Raw genomic sequence first — 26,449 nt, forward strand, 5'->3', positions numbered from 1 at the left:
CTAAATTCTAAATTTCTAACTTTACAAACTACATCTTAACAAAAAAATTTATAAAAACTTATTACAAAATGACTTATATTTATATGAACAAATAACATATTTAAGCCAAAAAATTAATATAAAAATAAATAAAACTCATTTTATATTACATATATTACAATGTAAGTTGCAATGACAGAACGAATTGATTCACAAAATTTGCCAAAAGGATGCAGGATGTTCAATCCTTCAAAAGTACAATAATAGATGAATGATGAATCCTCAAACATTCACAACTCACATGACAAGCATAATATACATAAATTATAATTATACAGTTGTTCACGCACATGATGGGCACATATAATCATGAAACAGGACAACGAAGTTGCCAAAACGAGTTGTTGTTGTTGAATCAATTTTCAACTACATAGCATGCAATTGTGAATTCAAGGGTAGTAAAATTGAATCAATTTTTAATTTCTTGTTTGTTTATTAAAAAACAAAGTGATAGCCTAAGAACACAAAGTGATAGCCTAAGGTTGAAATTTAACTGCAGATGATCATTAGCTATTGACAGAAATTAAGCCTTAGTCTATTGACATCACATTGACACAAAGTTACAGAAGAGATTGAAATCCAACGAGTTCAGAATTATATTCTTTATTGTTTGCCATTGTAATTTTGACTTTTAAGAACAAGGGGTGTAACAAAGGCCATAACAAAAGCAAATGCCGGTTGTTACGTCAACATTTAATAATACTCCCAAGTTAACTGCTATGAAAATTACTATTTACATCCAATATGTCCATTTCCTAAGTGTGGCGGGTAGAAATGAAGAAAAAATAAACAAAACTGAAAATGTTAGCATAAGTAATACAAAAACACAGCACCACATGGAAATTATAAACTTGTCTCCTTTAAAAACTAGCCAAACTATTTTAGTCTAACAACGGGAAAGAAAACTGCTTAATCTTCTTCTGATTCTGCATCCTGAACCTGCCTCTTTGGGGGTTCAATCTGATTTGACTCCCTCCCAACTGGATGAATGAGATTTCTAATCATCTGATTTGCTGATACAGAAAATAATCAAATAACCATACAGATTTCTTAGCTGAAAAATAAATAACAGACCAAAATATATTTTATAATTGAGGAAAAGCAATCCATGCAACGACAAAAAGACCATAAGCTCACATGCGAAGGCCACAGTAAATAAAAGCTAATGTGCATTGAACTAAAAAAGGCCAAGTGAAATTACATGTTTTAATTTTATAGAACAGTTTGCACTAATATGTCTGGTAATACCAAAATAGCATTATGTTCCTAACAATAATCTCATGACAACATATAACATACCCACTAAATTATACCGAATACTGGACACAGAATAGAAAATCTAAATGGTTTAAACTTCAAACTAGTACCGATCTTCCATTGACCCATTTTGTTTTCTTTTAGAACAACAGATTGGAACTGAAATGGAGAGCTTAATGGCATATATAAAGTTATGGACTTCACATGCATACCTGTCATTAACACCTTAACTACAAGAGTTCTTGCAAACTGCAATTCTGCTTGGTGTGCACTAATAAATTTACTCTGCAAAGTCAGAAACCAATTAATAAAATTATTTTGAGAGAAGAATAAATATTTTTTAAGGAACTTAACAAATTTATTTATGATGTAATATATGCTATACGCAACAACATGAACAATGGAGAAGATTGCCAAGTCAAGCCCAAGCAATTCATAAAATAAAACTGGCGAGTAGCACCTTCTTAACTCGCTATCATTTGCATGCAAACAGTACCAAGACAGGAAATAATAATAATTTTAAAAAACAAAAGAACAAGTTTTTGTGAATACTGAGTAGTGATCAAATAAACTAATACTCTGCCCTAACTGCCAAAGAATAACCCACAATTGGAAAATCAAACCAGATAAAAAAAATGCATTTTCAACAATAATGAAATCTATAAACTTCTTACCATTTCACCATACACAAATTCAACAATCAGATCCAGTCTAACTTGATGCTTCAGCAGGAATGGACGCAAATGACTAGAATACAATTGCTTTGCACCCTGTTTAACAAGTACCACACGGCATTGTGATAAGGAGTAAAAGAATGGAAGGTGAGGTATTTCCCTTAAGAACTAAAAATAGCAAAACAACCAAAGTCAAGGTTATTAACTAAGCAAATTCTGAAAGCACAGCATGGAAATGAATAAATACAGCAGTTTGGTTAAGCTTACATTGATAGTGGGAAGCTGTAGCCAAACAAGAAATGCAAACTTCAAGTGATAATAGAGTGGAATCCTAATCAAATATGGTGAAAAATACTTGTTAGAACACAATATCTCAAGTAAAATGTGAAAGCAAACAGAAACAAATCAGGGCTGAAATCCCTAATGTTATTGATTCAGTCATTCACGAGATCATAAATAGCAGATTACTGGGATCACAAGAGAAATGAAGAAAACATAGAAATAACTTTGTTTGCAAAGAAGATCTGAAATAGATACCAAGGTAAATTTTCCATGAAAAAGAAAAACTGAAAAATCATAAGTTAATAAAACAAATGGAGAACTTAGCCGTACCAAGAAAGTAATTTTTCTGTAAACATTTCTGCAACACTAAAAGATCCATAAGCTGAAAACCACATGACAGAGATCAGTGTTAACACGTACGAAGATAAAGTCATCAACCGAATGAACTCATAAAAAGTAAACAACCACAATAGCACATCAAAGTTAAACCCAGATTACAAATAGCATGTCGGAATCCATGTTGAAACGAACATGGATCCATGCTTGTTTCAACACTACTAACTGTAACTTCTGCATTGGATTTGTATTTATAAATTTTTCAACATGTTTCCAAGTGCACTAATAAAACAGATAACTGCTTAAAGTTACTCTCATCCCACTAACTTGAGAATTCTTCAAACACATTCATTCAAATTCACAAGCAATGACATAGAACTTCCAACGATATAACTTCACGCCATAACAACCACCAAATTTTTCATAAGTTGTATGTACAAGGAAAAACCAACATAGTCCCCTTAACCTGCCTCCCAAATATATATGAATTCTGCACATCATAAAGGCATTAGCATAACTAATATCAATTAAATTAAAAGAAAAACATTGCTAGCAAATAATAATAATAATAATAATAATTGATCATTTAATTTTCTTTAAAAAGGAAATTGGCGTTGAAGAAAAAGTAGAACCTGCCCAATACAACAGCCACCTGTGTTGCTCATATGGGTCTTTGTTCTCAATAGCTTTAAACGTAGAGTAAACGGGAATCACAAGCCCTACAGAACAGCTATAAAAAGTAACCCATCATCACTGAAGTGAAAAGGCTACTGAGTTTAACAAAATAATTTCTTAAATTTTTCAAGAGAATTAAATTTTGATTTAAGCTTGCAATGCATACCATGCAGTCCGAACAACAACGTTTGAATTTAAAGGGCATAGGAGGAGTCTCAACCCGACCTGCATCAGCAACATACGAAAGGTGTTAGAACAGAAACAATTTCAGAGAGAGAGAGAGTGATGGGTAACGAACCTCGCTTGGTGAAGCCATGAAAGAGGGAATTTAGGTTAGGGATTTCAATCCAAAAAGACACGACACATTGTTTTGTTTCTTCTTTCGTGCAACAGAAAAATCAAAATGTAAAGGTTGTGGATTCGTTCATTGAGGGAACTTTCTCTGCACAGTTATCACGTACCCTATAATTTAGGAACCCTTATCGTATTATGCTACGATTTCCCTATGCTTTGTCAAAACTAAAATTAAGTTTAAATTATAATCTTACATTGTATTTCTCTGCATAATTCGAACATAAAAAATATAACTATAAACTAGTTATTATTTTGATAAAATTAAAATTACATTCAATTCTGAATTACAATTTCACACTCCAACCACGCCATATTAAAACTACGTCAATCTTTTCTATTGCGGGGGCAAAATGACATTGTCCCCACGTCTTTTTCCAGAAAAGCTTCAATCTCTATAATTCATAGACGAATGCTTTAATAGTTAAATTGCATGGAAACAAAATAACACAGTTAAAATCACGAAATGATACAATAATATATGTTAAAACCACATATAAAATTCAAATAAAACAGATTTTTGCTTTAATTACAGAGTTTATATTAAACAAGAGAGTTTAAGATGTAACTGGTAAATAATTTAATTAAAAATTTATTCAATAATAAACTCTTGCATTCAAATATTTATAAACTTAACTATAGGAATTAGATAAAAAGTTGAAAATAATTAAATTTATAAAAATAAATTAAAATAGTTTTGAAAAACAATAGATTATTTTCATAAGGTTAAATAAAATTTATAAAAGCTTTCCATGTGTTCTTTTATCATAGTTTCTTTTTTAGTTCTTATAATCAAATGCATGCAAAAATTATTTAAATTTACGAGCATCACGTATTGAAATGAAATGCAGGAGAGTTTCATGGGCCTGGTGCTTTAGAGTGAAGATAGCCATTTAGGCAAGTGGTTCATAACAGTGCAATTGGTCAATTTAAGGATCCAAAACCTTAATGGGCCAGTTAGGGTGGGCTACCCATCTATGATTGGAATGGAGATCGGGCTTCGTAGATAGCCAATCCACCCAAACTAACTTACTTTAATTATCAACAGAAACTTGTGACCCCAAAAAAAAAAATCAATCTCAACAAAAATTTGGTACTGACAAAAAATGAACCGACCCAAAAATACACATAACTCATATGAAGGTTCTGTGGCGACCTGTTACCAACAAAAAAACATTAAAAATAGTTTTTTTCTTTGACACCTTTTAGTTCATCCTTTAGGTATGTTTGGGAAGAAAAGAGATAAGAGAAAATATTTTTCAATTTTAAATTAGAATAATTATATATTATTTATGATGATAAATATATTATTAATACATTAAATTTTTATTAATATATTAATTTATATCTTTTATTTTTTTTAAATATTAATTTTAAATATATTTATTTAAAATATAAATTTTGTCCTCCCCTCTAAGATCTTCTTTTCCAAACAACTCCTTAAAATTTAGAGGCAACTTTTAAAATTCATCTTTACATTTTAAGTATATCTCTTATATGCAAGCATAAAGTAAAAATAATAATATGTATAGTATTAATTTTTAGTTTAAATAACAAAATTAAAAAGCATTTTACAATAAAGACCTTAGGGGGAGGGGTTGAGTGTGTTGGGGGATAACTCATAAAAGTATAACATTCCTTAGCATTATTTTTTCAAGATAAGCAAAGAATGAGCATCAGGTGGCAAATTCTCTACCAGTAGTTTTCTGGTAATGAAAAGCTAATTTAGCTAATAAGTGAGATAAATTTCTTTTATTAGAATTCCATGTTTTTATTTAGATAACTTTAATTTTTTAAAATAAATTTTATTTTTATTTTATAACGACATAACATACATCTAATTATATTACAGTAACCATTCTTAACTAATGAATGATATAACATATTTAAATATACATTACGTTATTAACAAACAATAACAAAATTTGTATTAAAAATTTAAAATCAATAAGAAAATTAAAAATTAAATAAAATTCAAGTACTAGACCTACAAAACTAAAAATATAATTGACCCTTAATTAATTTAAGTGGGATTATCTATAGGTTTTTGTTTAACAGATAAGATAGCCGAGGCTGAGATAGATATTAAATCCCACTACGCTGCTCTTACCTTTTGTAAGAAGCAAAAGAAAAATCAGCGCCCAATTAGTGGAATTTTATTAGTGTTAATGACGTAGGATTAACATCCATCATGAAAAGCATCTTCTGATCAGGATATAGTCCTTCTTGGAACAAAAACTACTACCACTTGATGATTAAGTTTTATTTATACAGCAATTTCTTTTACAAATTTTAATAATTATTTATTATTAAAATCTGTAATATTTATTATTATTATTATTATTAATTAAAATCTGTTAAAAACTAAAAAAGTACAAAAAAAATTAATTTTAAAATAAAATAAAATATACAAAAATATTGACTTTATGATTGCTAAATCATGTCAATTAAGCTCAAGCCACAACCACTCATTACATTCTTCATGTCTCAATAGAGGTAGTAAGATATATGTTGCAGCGCGATTATATGTTAACGTTTCGAAGTGCTTTTTGCCAAATCAATATTCGTTTTCTTCTTATATTATTTTCTATATACAGATTGATGCTTTATAAAATGAAAATCCACACACGTGAATATCCGATAATGTTATATCATATATAATGTACTATTCTGCCCATTATATCCATTATTTTAAACGTGATTTTTATAAGGATTGTCTAAAAAAATACTATATTACTTTTATATATAAATAGTTTCTAAAATAAGTCATAAATTTGCTGAAACTCACTTGAAACTAATTTCGCAAAATTAAATTTGCATATTCTAATCCAAATTAGTGGAAGCACACATCTCCAAATGAAACCAAGACCACCCATACCTTCTCTTCCACCACCACCACCACTATCATATATAAGTCGGAGCCTTACCTTCCACATTCCCAGAATTAGGAAAAACAAAACAACATAAACAAAGGTTCTGATGTTGTAAGGTATCAAGAAAAGGTCAAAAAAAGCCACGACATTTTGAGTCAAAATCTTCACTCACATGTATACTACTACGTGTATTGGGTCTTTGGTCCCCTAAAGAAAGCCAGAGTCCAAGTGTTTGCTTCTAACTAAGGAGAATAGTAAAGAGCGGGCGCTACTATAGTACTAGTCAGCAATGTCCCTACCAAAATTGGAACTTAGTTTGGATTTCAAATGGTGATGACGTATATGATGATGATATATTAATAAACAAAAAATAAAGAACAATTAATCTTTATGTGCACGCGTTAGCAGGAATTAATCACTCAAGTATCTATGACTAATAGTCTAAGGTGGAGTTCTTAAGGCATTCAAGGTTGCCAAGTGTGTCATGGAAAAACCATTGAGAGAAGTTCATCAACTTCAATAATTTCTAATATTTATCGTGTGTTTGTTGACTATCTTGAATAAAAAAGACATGTGAAATCAATATTGTTCTAGCTTTTGTAGATAATTTCTGGGTGCCACTTAATTTATCAAATCGTAAGGGCCTGGCAAAGATAAAAAAAATAGAGATACTTGTTGGAATCTAGTATCTACAACTTCGTAAGGTCTTAGATGTTATAATTGAGCTAAAATAATAAAGTATACGTGACTCATTTTAGACTTTCTTTCTCCCTTTCTTGGCCTAGCTCTTTGAAGAAGTGATGTCACTGTTTAACTGGAATTAATTACTTAAAATAAAATCGTAATAATTGAACTAAAGCAATTAATTAGTATATGTTCTTGATGATCAATTTAGACGTTCTTTCTCCCTTTCTCGTGGCCCAGCTGTGTTGCAGCGGTGCGATTATTTATTCTAATCAGGAGGTATTTGAAACAACTTATAATCCTATGCTTTAAATTTGTTGTAATATTCTTTGTAAAAATAATTAACTTTTTTAACTCGTTTAAATTATTATTATGACCAGATTTAAAATATAAATTATCATATTGTGTAAAGTTATAAACAATATTTAATTAAAGACACACTAAGTTATGCATTCCAAAACATCCTTAATTAGTCATTGTTATTTATAATATATAGCACATGTACTGAAGAAATAAATTAAAGCAAAGGTCAAAGGTAGGTATGGAATCGACTCTTATATTGATACCCACACATATCTATGTACATATCAGGGCGTTAACGTTACCTAGGTTTTTTAATTACAATAGAAGTCATTGCATAACTACGATTCTTATAAGAAGATTATATTATAATTATATATGTTATCTAAGAGATTTGCTTTATGTATTACTGCTTCCGTTCGAACACTGCCATGCAGTGATACAACAACATAATATAATTATAGAAACTGATTAGGTAAACCTATCAACCAGCACAAGGCCAGAATTAGGGTTAAGATGGGAAGCATTTCGAATAAGCATTGGGTAGGTTTCCAAGCCAATGGTCAAACATACAATTAATCCCCGACAACAAAAGATTCAGTTTTGTTAACAAGTAATAGTATTGGTAAAATAAAACATTTGGTATATATTTTATTAAAGAATAACATTAATTGTTTACCAAATACTTGCTATTTTTTTATTTCAATATAATAAACATTTTTTTCATTTCTTTAAATATTTTGAATAAACAATTCATGCAAGTTACTAAATGGTTTGACTAATATAAGTGAAATTACTAACACCATGAATCAAATAGTAACAAGAACATCGTTTCCAAGTACTGAATATATACACGTTTTAAAACTTTTAAAAGGTGTTTTGCATTGTACGTGTCAATATATGATAATAACTTTTAAAAAGGTTTTTTTTAATTAAAAATATAAGTTATTTTTTAAGCTAAAATGTGCGATAGAATTAATGTATTAAATATTGTTTTTACTTTATTTTATCTATTGATTTTTTTTCTTAGCAAGTCTTTAAAAATAAAAATTAAATATATTTTTAATGGTTTTTATAGAAGGAGTTTTACATGATGTGTCAATAGACACCTGATAAGATATCATTAAAAAAGAAAAAATAATTAATAATGAATTTTTTTTTTACCAAAATATCTTTTAATGTTTTGGGATGACAACAAGCAAGATTTAGCTGGTATTACAGTACCTATTTTGATTCTTGTATTTAATATATAGGCATCTACTGATATAGTCTATAGAACTATTAAAAGTTCATTAGTTTTCTCCTAAAATTATGAAATCGATCCGTTTCTAAAATTATAGACTAAATTTTATTTAGTCTTTAAAATTTAAAATATGTATACTGTTTAATTTAATCTTAAATATATGAAATAAAATTTTTATTTTTTCAAAAATTAAATTTTCTAAATCCTAAAATTATAGACACCTATCAATTTTATCTTTAAAATTATGGGGAAAAAGTTCCTAACCTTACAAAATGTCTTAATCCCTTCGACTAATTTTCGACAAAATCTCATTATTAAATAATACAAATTTATTTCACAGTTCAAAAGATTAAATCGAATAGTGTTTATAATTTTAGGGACTAAAATAAATAATTTTGTCATTAGAGATTAAATTGATAAATATCTATAATTTTAAGAATTAAAATGATTATTTTTTAATGGTTAGAGTGTAAAAAATCACAATTTTAAAAACTAAATTGATAAGTTCTTATAATTTCAATTAGTAAAATAATATTTTTACTCAAAGTAAAAAAAAAAAAAAGAAGCAATAGATTGTAGATGCTTAAATCTAAATTACATTTGGTACATTTAACAAAGTTATAGTTTTAAGTCCAAATATGATATCAAAGGATCAACAACTCTCTCTGTAGTGTAGACTTGAATTGGGTCTATTCATAAAATTCATTATATATTAGAACTCATACGACCTTGTGACTAAACGATGATAAGGAGAAACTGAAAAAATAAATTGAAATTATTATATTCATGAAATGCAAGCAGTGTGTTAAATCCATTACTGATTAAAAGTGCAAACGTTTTTGTTGAGTGACCTTGAATCGAAGAGCCAAGAGCTTTTATTTTATTTATTTATTAACAAAATTAACATGACTATTAGAGAGAAGAGGTCGGAGAGAGATGAATAAATCGTCTTATTATCTTTATCTTTTTAATTTCATAAAAGCATGGTATTTAAAAGCTCCATTAGACAAATATTAATTATGTGAATTTTGACTTCTGCTAATCAGTATATTTCATTTTTATAAAAATGGGTTGAATAGATTATTTGATTTAGGGTTTAGTTATTATAATTTTTAAAGACATTATATATATATATATATATATATATATATTATTAATATAATGCAATCATTTGCTGGATTAAAACTTAATTAATAAATGTGCTAAATAAAAATGTTAGGATAAATAACCTAAAATCTGTGGTTGATAAAATTTATAGTTACTGCTATTAAAGTCAGGATCTTCATGCTTAAACACTCTGAAACACTCAAATGTAAGGAAAAGAACAACAAATGAAGATTTAGTGTTTTTTTTTTTTTTTTTGGGAATGTTAATGAATTAACAAAGCAATGTTTTAATAGAAAACTTCAAAAGCTACATAACTTATTATAATTATTAGACAAGTGTGAATTAATGTTTTTAAAGTACTCGTTTAGAAATTAAAAATAATAAAATATTATTTTTAAATTTCTTAATAATATCCTAAAGACACCGATTAGCAATAAAAAATCATTAACGTATTAATTCATACATTATTTCTTCATTCCAATTCACCTAAAACTAATTATAGTAATGAAAAGAAGGACACATGCTCAAACAATAAATAAAGTAAGATATCGTTTTAATTAATCTCTTAAAAATAAATATTTTTAATCTTTTAAAAACATTGATAAACAAATTTTAAAGACTAAATTTACTACAATAACTAAAGCTAAATAGCACACTATATTTTTATATTAATAATCGTTAAAAAAACATTAATAATTTATATTGCAGTGATTTTGTATATATTTTGAATATTTTTTTAATAAAAATCTTTATCAAAATTACTAACCAATATCGTAAGACACTGTCAATACTGATTAATAAAAGCCAAAGAAAAAAATATCTAGACTTAATATTAATATTTAATATGCAATCAATAGGATGGAGCCGTATGATGCTTAAAAGTCACTGTTTTTTTCATCTTTTCCAATTCAACTTGATGGTAGTCAAAAGAAGTGTAGTGCAATTTCAAAATTCCAAAGCACGTGAGCATGAGATTGACTAATGGATGCAGTATATCCTTTCTCAAAGATATAACATAATTACTATATAGTATATACAGGAAAAAAATATAATATTTATAAAATATAGTTAATAAGTTATAATTAATCACAATGAATTTTATTATTCTTTTTAACAAAATCAACGTTCGTTAATTATACTTGAGAATTCAAATTCCTTGCTTCACAAATTATACTAAATTTTCAGTAGTATATCTTTTACTATAATATTTATATGCGAGATTAATTTAAATACATATTTTAATCATATTTAATAATTTAAAATTAATTTTATTAATTGTAAAATGTCGTAATTTAATAATATCTGAAAAGGTGTGTATGCTAAAAAAAAAATTCATGCCTAAACAGTTTTTTTTTTCTTTATCAAGAGTTGACCTGATTCAATTATTCCTGAACAAAATGTTTGGTACTATTCTATTCACTCATCAAATTATTCTCAAAACAAATTCCACTAAATTATTTCCAAAACATCATATAATTCTATCATAATATTGATCTTAAACCTTAATTTAATGATAAGGACTCCAAAAACAATGACAATATGTAACTTTGAGGTGCTTGATAGCCATCGTGGGAACCTTCAAACTCATAGGTCCACAAATCATGTGAAATAGGTTTTCATTTTGATCATAGATGTTGACATGAAATTGAACACACCTTACATGGACATCTCATTTTCACATGAAATTAAAACTAACATATATATAATTTATTACACATTTCACTCCAAAAGAAACCCATTTTGACATATATATTTTAGAATAAATAAACTGAATATAGCCCCTACTAGTTCATGTCAATAGCTTTCTATCTCTCTTTTTCCTTTTGGTGTGCATATCCGAGACTTATCATTCGCGGATCATTGCTTTTGCTTTTTCTCCTTCCACTAAAATATAGATATCTAATCACATATTGTTCCAACCAGAATATGAAGCATAGTAGATTCAAAATCCTCTCAAGTGTTATTTAATTGCAGAATACAACTTTAAATCTGATCATTAAAGCATACTATTTAATATTATATGCTATCAACATGCCTGATATTTTTATTTATTAATAAATAATATACTTTTTATACTGTATAATCAGTGCCTGCAAAAAGCTTAAATGCATAATGGTCGGTAAGCATGTGTACAATGTCTGTCATCAATCATAAGCATGGTTACAACGAAAATGTGTCAATTATCAATGAACTTTTACACTTCAGTATTCATTTTTATATTTTTGTTATCACTTTATTAAATATATATTTTATTTTATTGTTGATTCTCCAATGTCTCTAATTCTTCTGCCTATTTTATACTGAAAAAGGAAAATTGGACATGTATTTTTCCATTATCAATGCTAATCATAAGGGTGTACTGTGAAAGGGCCCCGACATATACAAGATAATCAACAGAAAAGAACACCAACTTCATTATTTTACTTCCTGCCGTTTCCGATGAACAAGTTGAAGATATCTCCCCCAGCGTCCAGCTGGATATCAACCAGGTACAGCTAACTAGCTCTGCTTTTAAAATCAAGCAAATACTTCAAAGAAAATAAGAAATTGAAAATATTTTGTTGTATTTTATTAAATTTAATGCTTAATAGTGTTTAATATTGATAATTTACTTGGTTTAATAATTTATTATAATAATTATTTTTATAATATTATTTTAATAGTCATATATATAAATTTTTAATTAATATTAATAAATATGTTATTTTATAATTAATATTTACTTATATTTTAAAAATATAATAGTCATTGAAACAAAATTAATCGATAAAATATCAATTTCTTTTAAATTATATACAATTATATATTCTTAATTTAATCAATAATATCATTTAATTTTTAATAATTAAATTAACAAATTTGAATGTGCACCGTAAGTTATTATATTTAATAAGTTTATTAAAACTTACTTTTGCAGAAACTGAATTTTCATGTATAAATGTGTTGTGAGAGGTGTTTCTATATATTCTGAGAAAATAAGTCAAATAAACTTTAACTATTAAAATTAATTATTAATAAATACAATTAAATTGCCTCCCTAAGTGAAGTCGTAATATCAAGACGTCAACTTTCCAATATATTATAGTTTCAAATAAATACATTATTCTTATCTTAAAAGGTTTGATGAGGATTATGAAATTAATCAATGATTTGCTATATCTATTTACACACATTATTTATAATTTTTATTCAATTATAATGAGTTTAGTTTTGTGGTGCACATGCACGTATTATAGGATTGGCCTTGTAATTTTAGAAAGTATAAATCATGATTGATTTAAACAAAACTTTTTATTGTTTTCTTCTCAAAATTAAATTTGCAGGCAAGAATTGTTTTTTGAAAAAAAACCACGATTACCGCACAATCATGCTGTTACTCTAAACATATATGAAGCGATGAATTTGAAGATAAAGAACAATCACATATTTTAATGGGTTTGTCACGAGAGGGGAATAACGAGAAAGCGTAAACTAATTTTATATAACTAGTCCTTGTCGTTAGTGTTCTGATCTCTGATAACATTTTTCATTTGGGATATTAGTTTATGAGTTTGCTAGCTATTAGACTTATGCGCCAGATCTTGAAAGGTTTTTGACGAAAGAGATATTGGAGACGTGTGATACATTAATAGTTGGAGAGGGTCTCATATTTCTACTGCATGTAGGTTTTCAATTCAACTAATGCGGCTATGGCTTCATTGAGTGAGTAAAGTTACTACTACGTAGACCTATGACGGATAACATCTTATAATCATTGATGAACAAGATGAGAAGTGCAAAGGGTAGAAGAGACCCCTCAGATTCCTCAGCCAGAGCAGGTAAATGATGCGTCACAAATTGATTGTTTACTATTCAAATTTTTCACTCCCTAATCCCTATGTAGACCTTTACATGTCCGTTTCATATATATGGAACTTTGTCACTCGTTGAATAATTACAACTAGCAAAATTAATCTGCTAAGAAACCATATCATCAGAAATCGAACTACAAAAATATTCTATTATTAATCAATTATATATATTTAACTCATAATTTTTAAATTAATTTTTATAAATATAATAATATGAAAAATATTTTATACTATCAATATAGTTTAATTATAATCATATAAATGTGGATAACAAAAATTGTCAAAGAAAATAGAGTTGGGATACAAAGACAGAGAAATAAGAGCATGCTGTTCAACCTATCTGGATCTGCTGAGTTCACCGCGGGTCGTTCTTCCAACTTCTAGCTTTGACTTCGGTGACTTGGCATGTGACCATTGACCAATGACAAAAGATATCTTATGTCATATCATTATTATATCTACTATTTTTCTCTTTTATTATTATTTTTACATGTAATGCATTTAGAAACATATTCCAATTAAACACTTATTCAATTTTTTTTAAAAAAAGTTTATAAATTATTTTTAATCATAAAACTTATTAAAATATATTTATTTAATGGTTTATAATAAAATATTTTAAAAAACAATACAAATTATGTTATTTTTATACACAGCTTATACGCTCTTCAAAGCAGGCCATCGACACTTTTATATTTGCTTTTAAATATAACAGAATCATAGACTAGTAGTTCTTATTGTGATATCATTTCATTTTTATGTCATTGTTATTGTCGTTTTTACGTACAATACTCGTCTTGTTTCAAGAACTACAACCTTCCTCAAAGTTTATGTGGTGATAGCATTAGCCTCATAGTATTAAGATATCGTTTTCAAAAATGACTGATTAAGTGCTTGATTGAAACTGATCGAATTTTTTTTTTTCCAAAATTATATTAGAACGAAGCTTTTTTTCCTTTTTCTGTTAATATTGCCCCTCCCTTTAGGATAACCAGCTCAGTAGTTCATCACCACAGTCTAAGAATAATAATAGGTAGGATTTAAATAGAGTAAGGTAAAACTCATATTCATATCTATGTGAATAAAAACTTTAATGCTCATAAAGAAAATAGTCAGATAATTTATTGCCTAAATGGAAGGGGAAAGTGATTCTAACCTAAGAGGATAGAATGGAGAAATCAACTCTAAAAAATATCGTTGGCTACTATATATATTATAGAGGTGGTCATACAAAATGAGAGTTGGATGTAATTAACTTAAATTTCAATAAATTTAATTTAAGTCTCCTTCCATTCTGAAACGTTTGTTATTTTATAGTATTACACAAAATTAAGAAAATTAACAATGAACTTAAAACCATAAAAAATAATTGTAAAATCGAATTACTTTTTAAATAATACATTATTAATAATTCATAAAATAAAAATTTACAACTATCAGGACAATAACTATCAAACATTGAAGTAAAAAAGAGAGGATAAAATCCTTTAAAATAATAAAAAATTTTGTTAATATTTTAAAATGATAAATAGCATACAAAAATCATAGGTAACAATTAGTTTAAAAGGAAAGTAATAATTAAAAGTTATGTCCATAAGAACAACAATAATTGCAGCGTGGCGAGTAGGCCCATTTATAAATACGGATCTACCCGTCAATGTTGACCCAGGAAAAATGGAAATAAATTTAAAATATTTAATCAATTTTGGAGGAATCAAAAGTAAAATACTCGGAATCCACACGCCAATTCGCTTTCGCTCCGTCCAATTTCAATAATTCATTGACTTGCTTCACAGTTGACTTTCAAAAAATTGTGTAATACAAATTTAGGCAAATTATATTTGATATTTTTTTATTAATTTTACACGATTCATTCTTAATTTTTGTAATATAATAATATAACATAGTATACCCTTTCTATCGATACAAATCTTTCATAAATTGGTATACTGTGCTATACTGAAATAGAACATTGCAATGATATATTAGAAGTATATAGTAAAAATATTTTTTCTTTAACCATTTAAATAAGAATAATATATTATAATTTAGTATCTGATCACTTCAATAGTAAGTGAGGGAGAGTTGTTAAGTTTAGGCTTGTGTAGCTCATTTATTTAAAATATTTTATACAATTTAAAAAAAAAATCTCTTTCGAATGACTTTAAAATATTGCTACATAGAACGACTTTTCTAGTTAAAAAAAATTGAAAATCCTTCAAATTCAAAAATTAAATGAATCTTAATTTATATATATCTTTCGAAGAAAAATCTCTTAGGGTGATAAAATGAGAAGTTGCATAATCATACGGAATAGTATACCACAAAGTCCGTAATGAAATTCTCCTACGACTGATGAAAGGTCAAGCGCAGTACTCTATTAATCTCGTCACTTGGCTTTAAAATTTAAATGGCTTTTAAACCATTTTAATGATCTGTAAAATATGTTCAAAGTAAATAATCCAAATGAGATAAATTATGTCATCCATGTATAGGCACTAATCTTATAATTAGGGGTCAAATGTATTCGTTTAATTCATGAGCTGATGATTAAAAAAAACACTAAACTACTTGGCTTTATGTGTTAATGATAATGTGAGAAAGATTAAAAGTGAATATAGAAATATTAATTAAATAACTGCTTAAAAAGGGCATTGTTTAAATGATTTTAACAGTGATGAGAAAAATATTAGAATAAATTAACATTACCTCTTATAATTTTTTAAAAGTGAAAGGTTGAATAAGAAACAATTTAAAAATAATGAAAAGGATAAGAAAAATTAATATAATTGGTAGTCATAATATGAAAGTTATAACAATTGGAAGAAAAAATAAATAACTAATTAATATTAAAGATTTTGTTTGAATAATTTAGAGTATTTAAAGCAAAATGAGAATCAAATTACCGTAAGAATATTTAATTTTATAAATATTAAAATTTATAATCCATTTTTAATAATCTAACCTTCGTATGCTTTTATTGTTTTTTAATATACTAACTTATTACAAATTAAGATCTTAAACACATTCACATTAGGTAGATCAAATTATAACTCTGTCGTTTAAGTTTATTCAAATTCTTAATTAACAACAATTATAATCATACATTCAATTGTCCTATTATTTAAAAATAATAAATTAAAAAATATTACGTTAAAATTTAACTTTATTTTGTATTAATTGACACATAATAAATATTTTTAATATTAAAGATAGCATCCTTTTAAATACAACAACACAATAATATAAATACATGATTACTAACTTGATTAATTAATTTTTTATTATAATAAAACATTATATTAAATTAATATATAATTTTAATCAAATATTCTTAAAATGATTCACGCACTTAATTATTTTTATCCACATAAAGATAAGATAATACAATGTTAGGGAATTGAATTAAAAAAAGGAAAATTTAATAAAAAAATAATATTTCCTTTATTTTTCTTTCAATTCAAATTCTTTTTTTCTCTCTCTCTCGTTTTCTTTCCACTAAGGTAAGTGTAACTTGTAAGATGTCAAACAAGTAATGTCTAAAACATGATACATTTATGCGACACAAATTGTCTCATCTTGACCTTGTTTTGTGTAGATGATAATCAATGACTACGATGTTTTTCATATATAAAATACTGTTTATATATATAACATTGTTATATCTTATTCGGTAGCAGTGGTAAAAGTCATATTATATTAACTCTTTTCAATTATGAAGGGAAATAGTTCAAAAGTAAAATTTTTGAAATTATGATTAAAGGGAATAATTAAATTAAATTATATTAATAATATTATTTTTTATGATATCAATAATATAAATTATTGTTTTTTAGAAAATATAGACATTTATCATAAATATTTTTTTTAAAACTCTATATCCAACAATTTATTATTTTAAATGTGAAATAAATTATTAGATATAAATTCATACTTTTTAAAAATAAATTTATTAGGGAAAAGTGATATTTTTAGACAATATAATTAACATAGATTATATGAATTAAATGATTTTCATATAATATATACAAACACATAACTTATTTCATTTAATTATTTATTAAAATAATATATTTTTCACAGTTAATTGTAATACACAATTTCTTAAAAGGATGTATTTTCTTATGAAGTTAATCTGTAAGTATTTTAATTTTTGAAGAATTTTGAATAAGTATTAAAAAATATGATTTTATTAACTTTGATTGTAATCCTTTCTTCATATTTTAATCCAAATACGATGAAAGGATTAATTAAAAAATTAAAACCTAGTTACAAGGTTTTAGGATATGATTTTATTAGCTTTAACTCTAAGATATAGATTTAAACAATTATCAATAATACATTTTCATTTTAATTTTTTTATAACATTTTATATTTTGAATATAGTAAATATTTTAATTTTATTAATTACTTAAATATATTCCTAAAAATTGAAAATAATACAATTAGTTTTAACTGTCGAATTATTTGAACTTAATTTTTATGCACTCACCTTTTTACCTGCAGTCTCTTATTATTATGGTGTGCATTTCATTTCTCTTGTTTTAAATTGTTTCTTTTTTTAACCTTTTTGACAAATAATTGTTTTTGAAAGTATTACGATGATCGAAAGGGCTTATTAAAGATTTAGCGACAGCACTTTTTTGTCGCTTTGTGAGTGGGGGCCACCACGAGGCCAATTTGCATTCACCACTTCTACACGGAGAGAGTATTTTTGAAAAAATAAAAATGAAAAGTGGAATAGGTGAGCGAAAGAGAGAGTTGAATTGAGGGGTTCTTCACGTCTACGATGTGGGACTCCGCGGTCCAAGGTGATGGAAGCCTTCAGTCTATATAAGCACGCTATCCCAACCTTACACTCTGCACCTCATGCCACCACTATTTCTCCTCTCTTCTCTCTTAACTGATCATTGTACTTTATCACCCAAAAATTAAGTGGATGTTAGAAATTTAGCCAACCTTTCTCTGCTCTCTCTCTCTCTCACACACAAAATTTCCCACTAAGTGAAGAAAATGACTGAGAACAAGGCAGTGGAAGCTCATAAAACTCTTGAGGATTTCGATCCTCAAAAGAAGCCCAAAAGGAATAAGTTCGCTTTTGCTTGTGCTATGTTGGCCTCCATGACTTCCATCTTGCTTGGCTATGGTGAGTAAAATTAATATATTGTCTGTCATATACCCCACACACCTACACATTTATGCATGTAGTAGTAACCCTTCTTTCCTAGCTATTCCGTAATTTTGCCTTGCTTTCCGCACTAAGTCTTTATTACACAGTTTTTTGGGCTTTACTTCTTGTCTTTTTCACTACTATTTCTCTATAGAGATAACATAAAGTTCTGCGGACGGAAACTGCTCTAGTGTTTGCTGATAATCCCAACACGTATCCCGTTTGGGGCGAACACTTCTATCATGTCAATTACAAAAAAATTAATTTTATACATAATTTTTTTCTATTTTACACATACATGTATATATATAATTTAAAATATAAAAAATACCTAAAAGTATTATTCTTGATATGCAAAAAGTACGAAAAGATTCTAATATTTTGTTTGAATAAGAAAAAAAATATGAAAAATAAATACGGATCATAACGTTCTTATGTTTAATTAAAGAAAAGATAAGACCAATGATACTTTACACGTAGGACAAAATTATTTAGCAGCAAAAGTAGACGATATTCAAGTGTAGCATGAATTCCAACACTTATATATAAAGCCATTTTTTTTTATGTGTGATTCACACATGTTACAAGATTAATAAATAATATTTTTATTAAAATTTATTATATTTAATATTATTGATATATTAAATTCAATGATATTCTATAATTTTAATAAATTAGTATATATAAATTTTTATTGTGTTTATGATACAAATAAAATTAGTTATTGATTAACAATAATGAGGTTAATCATTGAACACTTATGTAAAAAAAAAACCAATTTTATTCAAAATATTTAAATATCATAAATGTTTAATATAGTTTTTCATAAAAAAAATGTTATTTATTTATTTAGTTTACAATTTTAACAATTTCAATGCTTAATACTGAATTGAACATTTGAAATTAACAATTTTTTTATTATATTTCTATTTTCCAAGTAATATATATTTTAAGATTATTATTTTTTAATTTTCTTATGATATATTTAGACACACTTGAAAAAAAAATGGTAAAATAAATGACTAAGTTGTTATGTGTCCACGTTACAACAGATATTGGCGTGATGAGTGGAGCTGCCATCTACATACAGAGAGACCTGAAAGTATCTGACGTGCAAATCGAGATTCTGCTCGGAATCATCAACCTCTACTCTCTCATAGGTTCATGCCTGGCCGGCAGAACCTCCGATTGGATAGGTCGCCGTTACACCATTGTCTTCGCCGGCGCCATATTCTTCGCCGGAGCCTTACTCATGGGCTTCTCCCCCAACTATGCCTTTCTCATGTTCGGCCGTTTCGTCGCCGGTGTTGGCATCGGCTACGCCCTCATGATTGCCCCCGTCTACACCGCCGAAGTGTCCCCCGCTTCGTCTCGTGGCTTCCTCACTTCCTTCCCCGAGGTATTTCAATTTCTTATTTTATATTATTTTCTTAAAGTTGATTCTAACTAATTTCAGTGAAATTGGATAAACTTTATTTTATTTTGGATTTAAAGAATGTTAAGAACGCTGTTCCCAATTTATGTACAATTTTTCAATTCGAATTTATGGCAATTAACTATGATAATATATTTTTGTTAAATAATAAAATATTATATTTTAAATTAAATTTTTATAATTTTAAATTTTTTATATAAATATACATAATTATTGTATTAAAATTATAAAAATATAATAAATACTTTTTTGAATAAAATTTTACTATTATTTTAGACTGAGTTTAACAAAAATTAACCTATTTTTAATATTTACTTTAGATAATGTGAAAGATATAATTTTTAACATGTTTTTTTGTTAAATTATAAAAATACGTGAAAGAAAATGGCGTTTTTGGTATTAATGAAAGGAAAATGATTGGTGAAGAGAGTTTTGGTTGGTATTTATTATTAGGACATGATTTTGCAGGTTTTTATCAATGGAGGGATATTACTGGGATACATATCGAACTATGCGTTTTCGAAGATGAAACTTCGCTTGGGTTGGCGAATGATGCTTGGAATCGGCGCAATTCCATCTGTAATTCTGGCGGTGGGTGTGTTGGCCATGCCGGAGTCCCCACGATGGCTTGTGATGAGGGGTCGTTTGGGAGAGGCAAAAGTAGTTCTTAACAAAACCTCAGACAGCAAGGAAGAGGCTCAGCTAAGGCTAGCCGACATCAAACAAGCCGCTGGGATCCCCGAGAGTTGCAACGACGACGTCGTTCAGGTGACTCAGCGAAGCACGGGTGAGGGTGTATGGAAGGAACTGTTCCTTTATCCAACGCCCGCAATTCGTCACATTTTAATCGCGGCGCTTGGGATTCACTTCTTTCAACAAGCGTCGGGCATAGACGCCGTCGTTTTATACAGCCCCAAGATATTCGAAAAGGCTGGGATCACGAGTGACACTGATAAGCTTCTTGCAACCGTGGCCGTTGGATTCGTTAAGACAATGTTCATCTTAGTGGCCACGTTTATGTTGGACCGTGTTGGGCGTCGTCCGTTACTATTGTCTAGTGTTGGGGGCATGGTGCTCTCGCTTCTGGCGCTTGCTACGAGCCTCACCATCATTGATCATTCGGAGAAAAAGCTTATGTGGGCCGTTGGATTGAGCATAGCGACGGTGTTATCCTACGTGGCCACTTTCTCCATTGGTGCGGGACCTATCACCTGGGTCTATAGCTCTGAGATCTTCCCGTTGAGGCTGAGGGCGCAGGGTGCGGCTGCGGGAGTTGTGGTTAATAGAGTCACAAGTGGGGTTATCTCAATGACTTTTCTGTCCCTATCCAAAGCGATTACCATTGGTGGAGCTTTCTTCCTCTTCGCGGGTATTGCGACTACTGGGTGGCTATTCTTTTACACCTTACTCCCCGAAACACGGGGGAAAACACTTGAAGAAATGGAAGGGTCTTTTGGTAAATTTAAGGGGAAATCCGACACCGCCAAGGACGTGGTTCACAATGGTAATGCGGCAGTGCCCCAAGTCCAGCTAGGGACCAATCTCCGAACTTAGAAATCGAGTTAACATATTACTGTAACTTCGTGTGTTTTTCAAATCATCATCACAAGCCACACGCATGTCGCAAAGTGACAACAACACTTTAATGCAAAAGAAAATTTCCATTGTCTTTTATATATTAATGTGTTTATGATGAATTTTAACAAGTAAACAAATAAATTTAATAGAGATTTGTAATTGAATTTTAGATTATTTTGTGGATTCTTTTAAAGTGTGTTATGAGTATAATTATTAATAACTTTGCAGTGAAAACATAAAATAAGGACATAAAGGAGTAAAAATAAAAATAATAAAGAAAAACTATAAAGATTGAAATAATGTACTGAATTGAAACTGAATTACTAAAATTGATGAAGATAAACGTACAATTTTTAAAGACAAATTAATATGGGAATAATGTTGATCTTTTAATGACCGGATTTAATTAGTGCGTACAATTTTGGTGTTTTAGAAATTTTAAATGACCGTGAGTGTTTGTGTAAAAGTTGTAATCTCTAAACTATAAAATGAAATTATAATTTATAATTTTAATTTTTTGACTATTACAAGTATATTTAAATTACAACCACCTACGTCATTTATAATTTTTATTACATGTTTTGATCTTTAGTTAACATTAACCGCTATAAGTAAATATATTAAATTTTGCAACATAAATTCATCATCTTTTGAATCGCGTGTTACTTGAACTTAATTTTTTTTATACTTGAAATACTTTAATTTCTTTTAAAATAAATTAAGCTATGTTGAGTTCATTCCTATGGATCATTTAAGCTATGTTACAGACTCACCTCTCTAGGAAGAAAAGTTGACTTTTTTGTTCAATCAAAATAATGTTTTTCTAGGCCCTTACGTTTTTTAAAAGAGATTTTTCAATTTTGCCCGTTCTTCCAAAGGCATTATCTCTTTTTCCTCAAACTATAGACTAGATTTTCTATTGAATTTACAAAAAAAGTTTTCAAACTATGGCTCTATTTACCAAATATTTGTACATTTCATGGCTAAATAGGGTTGAGAAAGATAAAGAAAATAGCTAGAAAAACTTCAATTTTTTTTTTTATCTCGTTCAACTTTCCAAGTATAATCTCTCCTATAATTTTCCTGTGCTTCTAAGTTTTTTTTTTTTTTTTTTCATTTAGAACCAACTAACCAGCTCTTTTCATGTTCTTTGCAGCATAATCACTCCTACCCTTTCTGAAGTTGGTCCATCTCTTCGACCAAATTCAAAACCTAATAACCTAAATATTATTCTAGATTTGAAAAAACTTTCTTAACAACCTTTCATCTCTTTAAACATAAACAAAGAAGGCTCAATTTCTAACAGAGAACATGTCATATTTTTAATGTTATGGCTATATGTCTATGGAGAGATCTCTTCAAGTAAAAAAATCTCTTCTTCCATCTCAACTTCTGCATGAAGTATCTTCAATTTGTCTAGACAAACTTCTTTTGTACAATTTATATGAGAACTTGAATAAGGCAATTGACTTCCTTAAATTGAATGACCATATTCCTATTTTTAGTGGTCCTTTTTAGTTTTTTTAATTATGGCTAAATATTATTTTTGAAAACAAACTTCAAAGTTCCGAATCTCAAAATATTCCTCGAAATATCAAAGAATTCTGACTTAATTTCTTGATCACCAATGTTGCTAAGAAGCATTATTTTGACACCTTTCAACAATACTTTACATTTTCCCTCAAACTTCAAAACTATTTGTTTCAATTGATTCCTTTTTCTTCTCGAACTAATGGACCCGATTGGTTCAAAAGACCTTTTACTTCTGAGACTCTAAGCTGGGAATTTATCCATCAGCTGCCAAACACTTTTCAACAATTTACCTTTTCAAATAGTCTCTTATTAGCCAAACCTAGTGGCTTGTTAATGTGGCTCAACAATTTGGTCGAAGCCAATTTAAGCCATATTTCATGCTTAAAGAGAAAAAAAGATTGAAATATGATAAAGTAAACACAAAAAAGCATTGACAAACTAAACAAGCCCTTAACTTCTTTCAATAAACATAAGCCAAACTTTCTTTTGTGGAATTTGAGTCTTTCTTCTACTTTACTAAAAAATTTCAAAATTGGTGATTATTTTACTATCAACAATTCTGTCAAAGATGCACTCTAAAGATGACATCTGCTTTCTTTGTACTGCAAAAGAAAAATTTATAGGACAAATTAAGAAGTATGCATATTTGAAAAATCCAAACTTTTGAAAAGTTCTTTAAATTTATTTATTTACCTCAAAAAATTGTAATTGCCATGGCTAAAATTGTTGAAACTTTAAAAACAAAAATGGCCAAAATAGAGAACAAATATTGAAATTAATTTCAATTAGAAAAAAATCTAAAAAAAAACTTTTTTCTAAAGTTTGTTCAAATTTTCTTTTTTACTAAATTGTGATTTCACCTTAACCTTACCAATAGTTCTCACTAAATGAGTAAATTTTTTTACCTTAAATATTTTCTTCAATAATTTAGCACCTCCTCAAAATTAAATGATGATTTCAAAATATTATTTGAATAATTAATTGAATAATTTTCATCTGAAAATTTAAGATATAAAAATCCTTACAAAATTCTCTGTTGACAAAACTTTCACAATTGAAGTTAAATGTTTGTCAAGTTTATAAGAATTTCTAACTTCTTGATTTATTTTTTAGTTTAAACAACATAACTCTTTATCCACTATGGGGATAGGAAAAATTGAGAGGAAAATGAGCTTAAAAAAAAAAGAAGCAAAAATATCTCAAAGAGTTCTTCCACAACTACTCTTCAACCATTGGTTGAAACCCTAAACTCTATACTTTCTATAATTTTTAAAATTTAAAATTTTAATTTATCGAAACATTATTACTTGATTTTAAAATTTAATTTTTTAGATAATAAATTTCTATTTATTTATTAAATTTATTCACTAACTCTCAATATGAATTAATGTGTGGGTAAATTATGATAAATCTTCATAACTTGGGTTTATGAATTTTTAACTTTATAATAATTAATTATTTATGATGAAAATGTAAAATAATTAAAAAAATTATAGAAGGTAAAAGTATAATAGAAAAAAGTAATAAATTAAAAAATAGAGTATAGTAGCATAATATTTTAATTATATTTTTTAACTACAGTATTTCGAAAACTACGAACAACTAGCGCTTTAAGTCATTCTTAAAATATTTTTTACTTAAAATTTTGTAATAATATTGTTATTTATATTTGAACTTTTTTTTTTGGTTAAAAAGACGAAAAAAACTTTTCAAAAAATAAAAGAGAGTGTAGAAAAGGATTACGCTGTATGTTGTATGTTCAATGTTTTCAACGCCGTAAAGTCACGCAATAAATAATTATATATAATAAATTTTTATTAAAAATTATAAGATATCATAAATCAACGTATTAATGATATTAAATTATATAATTTTTTAACACGTGCTCTTTAAATCTATATTAAAAAAGTTATTTTATATGGATAGAAGTTTTTTTTTTTTTTTTTTTGTGAATATCAAAAGTATTCGCTAACTAACAGTTAGAAACTAATTAATTAAAGGTAATGAAAACAAATTATAAAAATACGTGTTGTCTCTCTCAATATTTTTCTTGTTTTTTCTTGGATAAAGATATTTATGACCCACCTTGATTTGATAACTAATTCCATCTCAAAAGTAATTAATGTAAGATTAAGTTTAAAAAATTAGACTAAATGAAATATTCTTGTTAACCTATCTCATGGATATACATTACTTGTAATTCTCTTTAAACAATGATGATAACTCATTAAAGATAAATTACATTAACATCCGAATATGCACTGTGTACATCCTAGTTAGTGATTATCTTTGCTTGCATGCAAAAAATGAACATATATTTTTCTTTTAAGGCCATTGTAAGGACCCTACTAAAGGGGCCACTAGACAGCGAAAGACAGGGAAACCCCTCTAATTTTCAACCGTCTAAGGGATAAGTTTTTTGTTAGGTACTGACTTTTTCCTTTGCCTTTTTCTATTTATTGTGTTAGGAAATCTTTGGGGGTCCTAAAAGTATAAGTGGTCCTTTCTGCTATGCAAGTGTGATTGCTACCACCAAAGTTAGAACGGCCTTATATTTCCTTACCTTTTTATTTGATTTTGAAGCTATTAACTCATTGCTTCTCAAAACAATTAATACAGTCCATAGGAAAGTATCGTTGTTTATTTTCATTGAAAAAAAACGTTGAGATCTGCGTAAGAAATCATTGAACTTGAGCACAAAAGTTAACACATAAAAAATTAGAGTTTGAACCGAATAGAAATTTGAATTGAAACGAGTAGAAACTAGACCCGTCTCAATTCAGCTCTAGTTCTATCATAAACCCATGCATTGACCTTTCTGAATTAGATAAAGAAATAGGCCTCTTTGTCATGTCTCACGAGTGCCAGTTGTGAAGTCGATTAACACAAAAAATTATCTACTACAACGACAAACGAAGTCCAAGTTGTAGCTGTAGGGTACCTAGATTCCTTAATAATTTGCAAGCACTATGAAGCAAGCATGTGGAATTTGTCTTGAGAATTGATATACAGCCATGCAGGATAAAAGTCCATGCTTCATCATCTCAGAGTGTCCGTGGGT

At 27.8% G+C, this 26,449-nt stretch overlaps 2 protein-coding genes across 4 annotated transcripts; one reads left to right on the forward strand and one right to left on the reverse strand.

The window, feature by feature from the left end:
• Positions 1 to 656: 656 nt before the first annotated feature.
• Positions 657 to 3,770, reverse strand: LOC113865622 (HVA22-like protein k). 3 transcript variants are annotated; one of them, XM_027500311.1, is made up of 8 exons: positions 3,562 to 3,770; positions 3,430 to 3,488; positions 3,221 to 3,318; positions 2,583 to 2,634; positions 2,238 to 2,301; positions 1,971 to 2,066; positions 1,509 to 1,581; positions 657 to 1,044 (listed from the first exon to the last, which is right to left on the reverse strand). In XM_027500311.1, the coding sequence occupies exons 1-8, from the start codon at positions 3,577 to 3,579 to the stop codon at positions 1,037 to 1,039; spliced, it is 468 nt and encodes a 155-aa protein (XP_027356112.1). In that variant the 5' UTR covers positions 3,580 to 3,770; the 3' UTR covers positions 657 to 1,036. The 3 variants fall into 3 exon arrangements, with proteins under 3 accessions (XP_027356112.1, XP_027356110.1, XP_027356111.1); XM_027500309.1 differs by having other exon boundaries at positions 657 to 1,052; XM_027500310.1 differs by lacking the exon at positions 3,562 to 3,770 and having other exon boundaries at positions 657 to 1,052; positions 3,430 to 3,555.
• A 14,641-nt stretch (positions 3,771 to 18,411) lies between these two features.
• Positions 18,412 to 21,953, forward strand: LOC113864604 (polyol transporter 5-like). Its single transcript, XM_027498521.1, has 3 exons — positions 18,412 to 18,818; positions 19,895 to 20,241; positions 20,746 to 21,953. The coding sequence occupies exons 1-3, from the start codon at positions 18,686 to 18,688 to the stop codon at positions 21,829 to 21,831; spliced, it is 1,566 nt and encodes a 521-aa protein (XP_027354322.1). The 5' UTR covers positions 18,412 to 18,685; the 3' UTR covers positions 21,832 to 21,953.
• Positions 21,954 to 26,449: the final 4,496 nt, after the last annotated feature.

This window comes from Abrus precatorius, unplaced genomic scaffold (genome assembly GCF_003935025.1).
Source record: "Abrus precatorius isolate BTA unplaced genomic scaffold, Abrus_2018 Scaffold4, whole genome shotgun sequence".
Classification (NCBI taxonomy): Eukaryota; Viridiplantae; Streptophyta; class Magnoliopsida; order Fabales; family Fabaceae; genus Abrus; species Abrus precatorius.